Source organism: Triticum dicoccoides, chromosome 2A (genome assembly GCF_002162155.2).
Source record: "Triticum dicoccoides isolate Atlit2015 ecotype Zavitan chromosome 2A, WEW_v2.0, whole genome shotgun sequence".
In the NCBI taxonomy this organism is placed as follows: Eukaryota; Viridiplantae; Streptophyta; class Magnoliopsida; order Poales; family Poaceae; genus Triticum; species Triticum dicoccoides.
Window position 1 is genome coordinate 557,268,010 of NC_041382.1, and position 9,920 is coordinate 557,277,929.

Consider the following 9,920-nt stretch of genomic DNA (forward strand, 5'->3'; position numbering starts at 1 on the left):
CATTTAAAAAGCGATCCTTGTACTACCGCTGAATTGAGCGTACTTGGGGCATCTCGGTGATTCCATTAAACAAATGGCATGGTAGTACTCCTATATATTCAGGCGTTGAATTTTTTTATGCCAAATATTTTGCATGAAGTTATGTATTCTGTATTTCTGTTGTGAAAGCGCAAGTTCTGTTGCTGCTTCAATAGTTTCACGTCAACCAATTTTCTCAGGTACTGTATCACTTTTTTTTTTGCGAAAACTAATGGTTTAAAGCCCGATCCATTCAAGCTACCTTGCTGTTGACACAAATGACTTGTTAATTCTTACTCCCTCGGTTCCAAATTAATTTAGTCAATTTTGTCTAAATACACATTTAGACACTAAAACATATTTATGCAGATAAAGTTGAGTCAATTAATTTGAAATGAGTATTAAGTATGTAAATTCTCCATCTCCAGTAGTGCACCTAGAATGTTGTTGAACATTTCTGTGTACTAAAAATAGTACTTATGCAATTTAAAGTGGATATAATTTGACTAGATAAGCTGCGTGGGATGAACTCGCGTTTTTCTGCTAGCATGTCATGCCAACAGTTGAATTTTTTTTTCTTCCAAAAGAGATGGGATCTGTAAGGAAGATAGCTAGCTCAGCAAGAAGTGACCCGCTTTGCTCCATGCATGCAGTAATAATACAAATATGCTAGGCGCCTTCTACAAATGTGCCCGTGGCGGGCTTGTAGGTACATCTTGTACCTTCCTTCTCCATCCAACGGCCCAGGAGCCATTGGTGCAGCAGGTGCACAAATTCATCCGGTGCACAGGATACACTCTCAATCATCCCAAGGATTTGACCCAACCGTGGTGCTCCGCCAGTGGCAGGAGAAAATGGTAGGGCACGCAAGCAACCTTCGATGGACGGTTGACAAAGCGAATGATAGTTCAGACTCAGACGGTTCACGAGTCAGCATTATTGCACGGCTTTTAGCTCCAGCCACCAGTCACGCGTCAATAATACTCGTTAGTGGTGTTCTTTACACCTGACACATTCCTTTCCTGACCCTATGGCGAGGACCTCGCAGAGTTGACCACAAAAAAGAGGGTCAGGTTGGCCTACAAAGAGTGCTTAGCGATCTGTGGATTAATGGCGGTCTACATCTCTTTCTCATGATCTGTAGCAGATCGGATCTACTACCAATAGCACAGAAAGTCCACAGCCAATCTTCGTCAAAACTCTGTACAAGCGCATCACATGAGGCACAATAATGGCCTCAATAATATCCGGTAGGTACATTGACGGACTCTATCCCTTACTGTTACAATGGATGATTTTATAGCCACGTACAAAAGATGGGATAGTATGAAGAAATGCAAATAGCAGTTTTAAGTAAAAAAAAGGAGGGGAGCAGAAGAATTCATTCTCTTGAAAAGAATAGTAGTATTACCAAGATGTATAAAATCAAACATGTTTCTCCAATTAGAACATCTTATTTGCAGCGTAACCATGTCAATGCCTGGAGGTGTGTCAGCTAGCAACTTGACTCTGCAACAGCACCTGATTTTGCTCGGTCATCTTCGATCATGGCTTTGATGTAGAATTCGCCTGCTTTGTAAGAGGACCGAACCATCGGACCAGATGCAACATAACGGAATCCCTGCCATTTAAAAACATGTCATTTTGTCAGCAATTCAAGCAATACGTACAATGCAGAGTAAGAGTATTGCGTGTCCTGAGCACTAAGAAAGATTCCGGGGAACCAAAAAGGATAACAGTAGCACTGATATAGATTATTATGATAAAGCAAGTTCCTAGATCTTCACGTCTCTAGCATAAGAAACCATGGTGGTTTACTAAACGGCAGAAGTGACAAGGGTGCACCATCCAGATTTGTTTATTTTTTCTTTGCGGATCATGATACTCGTTAACAACCAATAAAAAATACTAGGTACTAGACAATGCATTGTGGCTGAGTAAAGTGATTTATTGTGTGTATGTTGTGAAATTAGATTGATGGTTAATGTTACATTTGACACAGATAATATGTATAATAGCAAATCATGGTTGATAATAGATCTTTGCGTAATCAAAAATTGCAAGAACTCAAAGTACAAGATGTGGATGGAGCATACCATTTCAACACCAAGGGCGCGGTAGTTCTCGAAGGCTTCAGGTGTAATATACTCAGACACTGGCATATGTCGCTTTGACGGCCTCATGTACTGACCAAATGTAATGACATCAACACCAGCAGCTCGCACCTTTTCCATTGTGCTGATAACCTGATCGGGAGTCTCCCCACAACCCAGCATGACTGATGTCTTTGTGAGGGTGCCAGGAGGGGCATACTCCTTCGCCATTTTCAGAACATCCATTGATTGCTTAAAATTTGCACGGTGGTCTCGCACACTTCTTTGAAGCTCTTCCACCGTTTCAATATTGTGTGCAAAAACATGCAAACCGGAAGTTGCTACCTTTTCTACACAACTTCGATCTCCTTGGAAATCAGGTACTGTAAAATTATTTGTGTAAGGGCACAGTACATGGAATGCCTAATAGTAAAAGATAACAGCCGGTGTGTCAAAATAGAAAATACTCATGTTTATAATTTATAATACACACACATGTTGCAAGATTCGAACTTTGCAATGCTCAGAACATAATTACTCCCTCTGTTCCTAAATGTAAGTCTTTTTAGAGATTCCAATAAGGGACTACATACGGAGCAAAATGAGTGAATCTACGCTCTAAAATATGTCTATATACATCCGTATGTAGTTTGTATTGAAATCTCTAAAAAGACTTATATTTAGGAACGGAGGGAGTAGTTGACTATATAGGTGTAGCAACACAAAAGTGGCACCCATTAAAATCATACTTGAAAGTACATTCATTTATTAACGATTTTCTAATTATCAATATATATCACGAAAGGAATTAACAGCCAAAGTTCAATCAACGTGACCATGCCAGGTTAAATCACGCCTTACAAAAATAAACTGAGGGGATACTGAACAACTGACAACAGAACTAGGAGTATCCTCTTACCAAGCGCTTCAATAAGCATATCTGGCTTTAAAGTCTTCAACCTCTGTACTGTTTCAGCAAAATGGCCACTCCCCTGATCAGGTAAATCATCCCGATCCACACTTGTGATGACTATATATTCAAGGCCCCACGATGCAATAGCTTGCGCAACATTGGCAGGCTCATTAGGATCTGGTGGAGGAGGGGTTCGTGATGTCTTGACATTGCAAAATCTGCAAATTATCGACTTCTCAAATTCTAACAATATGTCATCTCTCAAAGGTGAGTCTTAACTAATACTCCCTCCGGCCCAAAATTCTTGTCTTAGATTTGTCTAGATACGGATGTATCTAACACTAAAACGTATCTAGATACATCCGTATTTAGACAAATCTAAGACAATAATTTTGGGACGGAGGGAGTACAATGGTAGAGTGCGATATGAGCAAAGAACTGGAATAAACTGTCGAACAAAACAATAATAAATCACTTCTGTACCTGGCAGGGCCACGTAAATACGAGGACACGGCTAAAAGAAATATGTTGCAACAATAACAACAGCTACTCTACTACTACTAAGCCTTTAGTTCCAAACAAGTTGGGGTAGGCTAGAGCTGAAACCCATAAGATCTCAAAACCAGCTCATGGTTCTGGCACGTGGATAGCTAACTTCCACGCGCCCTTGTCCATGGCTAGTTCTTTGGTGATATTCCAGCCCTTCAGATCTCTCTTTACAGACTCCTCCCATGTCAAATTTGGTCTACCCCGACCTCTCTTGACATTATCAGCACGCTTTAACCGTCCGCTATGCACCTGAGCTGTATATGTCCAAACCACCTTAGACGATGTTGGACGGGCTTCTCTTCAATCGGTGCTACCCCAACTCAATCATGTATATCATCATTCCGGACCCGGTCCTTTCCTGTGTGGCCACACATCCAACTCAACATGCGCATCTCCACTACACCTAATTGTTGAACATGTCACATTTTAGTCGGCCAATACTCAGCGCTATACAACATTGCAGGTCGAATCGCCATCCTATAGAACCTGCCTTTTAGTTTTTGTGGCACTCGTCACAGAGAATGCCAAAAGCTTGGCGCTACTTCATCCATCCGGCTTTGATTCGAGGGCTCACATCTTTATTGATATCACCATCCATCTGCAGCATTGACCCCAAATTTCGAAAGGTGTCCTTCTGAGGTACCACCTGCCCATCAAGGTCCTCCTCTTCGTGCCTAGTAGTACTGAAACCGCACCTCATGTACTCAGTTTTAGTTCTACTAAGCCGCCACTAAAACGAAATATGTTGCCAAAACAACAACAAAAATTAGCAGTTCCCCTGAAATGTACACCACAGGAACAATCCATTCTTATATCTGAAATTGCTACTCAAAGGAGACTCCAACAGAACTGGTTTGTAGCTTTGTCCACAGCCTACGCGACCAAAACCTTCGTCGATTTCAACATGGATTGCATACTTAATAGCACTTAATCCAGACAATAGAAGAAGAAAAGCTTTCTCCACTATTAATTTAGCATAAAATCAAGCATGGCACATCGTTATTAAGAAAGCTAATTATTACAGTCAACATCTGAGGATATTGTCTCACAATCATAGCACATAAACATTGAGAAGCCACACAAGGCCCTAAGGATACAGAGTGAAACAAACATTTAATTATGAGCACACCCATGACAATTGGCAATAGAATGAGAATTTTGTTTGGGACCCAAGCAATTCTGAAGAAGGAACTAGCTTGAAGGAAATCAAAACTCAAGCCAAGTGCAAAGAAGCACGAAATTTTCTACCCAAGACAGGACACATAAGAATGCTCCGGGTAAGCAGAAGATATAACAATGCATTTCACGCTGCTACCAGAGTACAAATTCAAAGTAAGAAATAAATGTTACTAAGGTCCTCCCCAACTACTGCAGATTTTTAATGGTACGATGAACATCAAATAGTTGCTTATTTTTTCAAACTCCCTCTCCTCGCTGCAAGCTCTCTGTAGTAACTGGTTTGCGGTATGATACAGGCTGGACGAATTCCATCGTGGTCCTTCCTCAACAAATTTCAAGATACTGGCAGGGACCAATGCCGATGCTTTATGTTGGCAAGGGTAGTTGGATCTTATAGGCTGTCAGAACAGGTCAGCACACCTCCTGCTCGCCTATTGTAACTCTAGTAATACCTGTAGAAACTCCCCGGCAGTGCAAGCACAATTGTGGGAATGACTGACTAGCCGAATCCAAAACCTTCATTTGTCTCATGAACAGAAAATAGCAACCTCTCCTAGAACTGTTCTTTGGTTGAGTACTCAGGCAAGTCTAGTTGGTTAAAGCAAATATAACATGTGAAGTTCACCATTTATAAAAGCTATTTATACATTGATTAAGCATCTGCTCTTGAGCTAAGCCGTTTCTGAATACAGTTCTCTATAGAATTGCTTCACATTAAGCATCTGCTCTTGCACAACAGCTAAAATCGAACGCTTCTTAAATTACTAGCAGCGTTAAAACATCCACATGATCTAGCAAAGGCAACTTAAATACACGATAACAACAACAACAACAACAACAAAGCCTTTAGTCCCAAACAAGTTGGGGTAGGCTAGAGGTGAAACCCATAAGATCTCGCAACCAACTCATGGCTCTGGCACATGGATAGCAAGCTTCCACGCACCCCTGTCCATAGCTAGCTCTTTGGTGATACTCCAATCCTTCAGGTCTCTCTTAACGGACTCCTCCCATGTCAAATTCGGTCTACCCCGCCCTCTCTTGACATTCTCCGCACGCTTTAGCCGTCCACTATGCACCGGAGCTTCTGGAGGCCTGCGCTGAATATGCCCAAACCATCTCAGACGATGTTGGACAAGCTTCTCTTCAATTGGTGCTACCCCAACTCTATCTCGTATATCATCATTCCGGACTCGATCCTTCCTCGTGTGGCCACACATCCATCTCAACATACGCATCTCCGCCACACCTAACTGTTGAACATGTCGCCTTTTAGTCGGCCAACACTCAACGCCATACAACATTGCGGGTCGAACCGCCGTCCTGTAGAACTTGCCTTTTAGCTTTTGTGGCACTCTCTTGTCACAGAGAATGCCAGAAGCTTGGCGCCACTTCATCCATCCGGCTTTGATTCGATGGTTCACATCTTCATCAATACCCCCATCCTCCTGCAGCATTGACCCCAGATACCGAAAGGTGTCCTTCTGAGGTACCACCTGGCCATCAAGGCTAACCTCCTCCTCACACCTAGTAGTACTGAAACCGCACATCATGTACTCGGTTTTAGTTCTACTAAGCCTAAACCCTTTCGATTCCAAGGTTTGTCTCCATAACTCTAACTTCCTATTTACCCCCGTCCGACTATCGTCAACTAGCACCACATCATCCGCAAAGAGCATACACCATGGGATATCTCCTTGTATATCCCTTGTGACCTCATCCATCACTAATGCAAAAAGATAAGGGCTCAAAGCTGACCCCTGATGCAGTCCTATCTTAATCGGGAAGTCATCAGTGTCGACATCACTTGTTCGAACACTTGTCACAACATTATCGTACATGTCCTTGATGAGGGTAATGTACTTTGCTGGGACTTTGTGTTTCTTCAAGGCCCACCACATGACATTCCGCGGTATCTTATCATAGGCCTTCTCCAAGTCAATGAACACCATATGCAAGTCCTTCTTTTGCTCCCTATATCTCTCCATAAGTTGTCGTACCAAGAAAATGGCTTCCATGGTCGACCTCCCAGGCATGAAACCAAACTGATTTTTGGTCACGCTTGTCATTCTTCTTAAGCGGTGCTCAATGACTCTCTCCCATAGCTTCATTGTATGGCTCATCAGCTTAATTCCACGGTAATTAGTACAACTTTGAACATCCCCCTTGTTCTTGAAGATTGGTACTAATATACTCCGTCTCCATTCTTCTGGCATCTTGTTTGCCCGAAAAATGAGGTTGAAAAGCTTGGTTAGCCATACTATCGCTATGTCCCCGAGACCTTTCCACACCTCAATGGGGATACAATCAGGGCCCATCGCCTTGCCTCCTTTCATCCTTTTTAAAGTCTCCTTGACCTCAGACTCCTGGATTCGCCGCACAAAACGCATGCTGGTCTCATCAAAGGAGTCGTCCAGTTCAATGGTAGAACTCTCATTCTCCCCATTGAACAGCTTGTCGAAGTACTCCCGCCATCTATGCTTAATCTCCTCGCCCTTCACCAAGAGTTGGCCTGCTCCGTCCTTGATGCATTTGACTTGGCCAATATCCCTCGTCTTCCTCTCTCGGATCTTGGCCATCTTATAGATGTCCCTTTCACCTTCCTTCGTGCCTAACCGTTGATAGAGGTCCTCATATGCCCGACCCCTTGCTTCACCAACAGCTCGCTTTGCGGCCTTCTTCGCCATCTTGTACTTCTCTATGTTGTCTGCAGTCCTATCCAGGTATAGGCGTTTGAAGCAACCTTTCTTCTCTTTAATCGCCTTCTGGACATCATCATTCCACCACCAGGTATCCTTATCTTCGCTTCTCCTTCCCTTGGACACTCCAAGCTCCTCCGAGGCCACCTTACGAATGCAAGTCGCCATCTTCGTCCACACATTGTTCGCATCTCCTCCTTCCTCCCAAGGGCCCTCCTTAATGACCCTCTCCTTGAACGCTAGAGCTACCTCCCCCTTGAGCTTCCACCACTTCGTTCTAGCGACTTTGGCACGCTTATCCCGCTGGACACGAATCCGAAAGCGGAAGTCAGCAACCACCAGCTTATGCTGGGGTACAACACTCTCTCCAGGTATCACCTTACAGTCTAGGCACGCACGGCTATCTTCTCTTCTCGAGAGGATGAAATCAATCTGGCTAGAGTGTTGGCCACTACTAAAAGTCACCAGATGTGATTCTCTCTTTCTAAAGAGGGTGTTAGCTACAATCATGTTGTAGGCTAGAGCAAAGCTTAAGACATCTTCTCCTTCTTGATTTCTGATGCCATAGCCAAAGCCCCCGTGCGCCCCTTCAACGTGTAGGGGCGGAGCTGGGGGGGACGAGCAGGGGCCTGCCCCCCCCCCCCCAACGATCGACAATTTTAGTAGCAGCGATGAGTAATTAACAACGAGATTAGATCAATATATGTACTCGGTCCCCCCTATACTCGAATCCTGGCTTCGCCACTGCCCACGTGGCCATTGAGGTCTCCTCCTATGAAGAGCTTCTCACCAATCGGTACACTCCTAACCATGTCTTCCAGGCCTTCCCAGAACTCCCTCTTGGTGTTCTCATTGTGGCCTACTTGTGGGGCATACGCGCTGATAACTTAAATACACGATAAGCTACAAAATCACACTATTTGCCCTCACAATCTCGCTGCTCATTCAAAACTATGCACCTACAAAAATCATGGAAATGATACCATATGGATCATCTAAACTAAAAGCCTATGCTTCTCCTAAAATACAAGGTTATCTAGGGCTTCCCTGTACACAGCCTAAACAACCTAAGCAGCTGTCCGCAGTGCCCAATACAGGCAATAGACGAAAAGGATTGATCTCTTTACCTGCATCCGCGCGTGCAGGTGTCACCGAGGATCATGATGGTGGCAGTGGCGGTGCCGGTCTCGCCGCCCGACCAGCACTCGCCGAGGTTGGGGCAGCGCGCCTCCTCGCAGACGGTGTGCAGCTTCAGCTCCCGCAGCTTGGCCTTGATGGCCGCGTACTTGGCCCCGCCGGGGATCGTCTCCTTCATCCACTTGGGCTTGGGCAGCGGCTTCTTCCGCGTCCCCACCTCCACCGAGTACGCGAAGTCCCCCAGTGACGGCGTCTCCGCCTGCAGCCGCCTCCGCATCTCCGCGAGCCGCCCCGCCGCGGGCGCGGCGAGGGGAGGGGACTGCGGGGTCGGGTCAAGGGTTTGGAGGAGGGACGGGGTGGAGGAGATGGAGCGGGAGGGGGCCTGGGACAGGGTTCTCGCCAGGGAGGCCGCCAGATGGCGGCGGCCGTGCATGGTTGCGGCCTGGAGGCGGTTGGTGGACCGGACCGGGGACGGGAGAGATGGGGAAGACGGTGGCGTTTGTTTGGTGCGGAGAGATCCCGATGAAGCGTAAATATCCAGAAGCCGCTTTCAGTAGCGAAGAGCGCCTTCTCATAATGGAGAATTGTTCATTTTATGCTTTTTTTTTCTTTTAAAAAAACATTCTATCTATTCGTTGTCTGTCATCGTAGTACAAACTACAAAGAACATCAGAAATAATAATTACAACCAGGTTCATGGACCACGTAGCAAAGACTACAAGTTGTGCAACGAGTCAAAAGAATGCCACCGTCATCACCCCTCCATCCCTAGAGCCAGGCAAACCTTATTGTAGTAGACAATCAGGAAGTCGTTGTGCTAAGGCCTCACAGGATTATCGCACCAGAACAGCAACCGTCATCGATGATGAGAAGTGTAGGTCGAAAGGATCAAACATGTAGACACACGACTGAAGACTAGATCCAAAAAGATCCACCAAAGATCAGCACCGATGACGGAGGCACACCACCACATGCCCTCCGACGACGCTAGAGCACCATTGGGGCGGGGATCGGACGTGGAAGACACTATTTCTACTAGGGACGATGTCGCCGACACACAACCTCAACCGAGACGTTAAACCAAACAAGAAGCAGGCAGGGGTCCCTCCCACCAGCGAGGGGCCGTGGTCCTCCACACCTCCACGGGCCAAAGACCATCGGAGGTGACGGCACCAACTGGAGAAGGGAAACCCTAATCGCCTGGGAAGTCGCTTCTTGGGGAGGAGGAAAAAATAATTTATACTTAGTGATTCATAGGATTTGGTTCATAAGAATTTTGGAGGATTCGGATTTTTTAAATCCTATATTGATTGTTCGATTTGTAAGATTAAACCA

The 9,920-nt window shown here is 45.2% G+C and overlaps 1 protein-coding gene across 1 annotated transcript; it reads right to left on the reverse strand.

The window, feature by feature from the left end:
- Positions 1–1,205: 1,205 nt before the first annotated feature.
- LOC119355347 (lipoyl synthase, mitochondrial-like) lies at positions 1,206–9,109 on the reverse strand. The gene is made up of 4 exons (XM_037622138.1): positions 8,576–9,109; positions 3,031–3,242; positions 2,115–2,494; positions 1,206–1,639 (listed from the first exon to the last, which is right to left on the reverse strand). Exons 1-4 carry the CDS (start codon positions 9,016–9,018, stop codon positions 1,514–1,516), a joined length of 1,161 nt encoding a protein of 386 aa, XP_037478035.1. The 5' UTR covers positions 9,019–9,109; the 3' UTR covers positions 1,206–1,513.
- Positions 9,110–9,920: the final 811 nt, after the last annotated feature.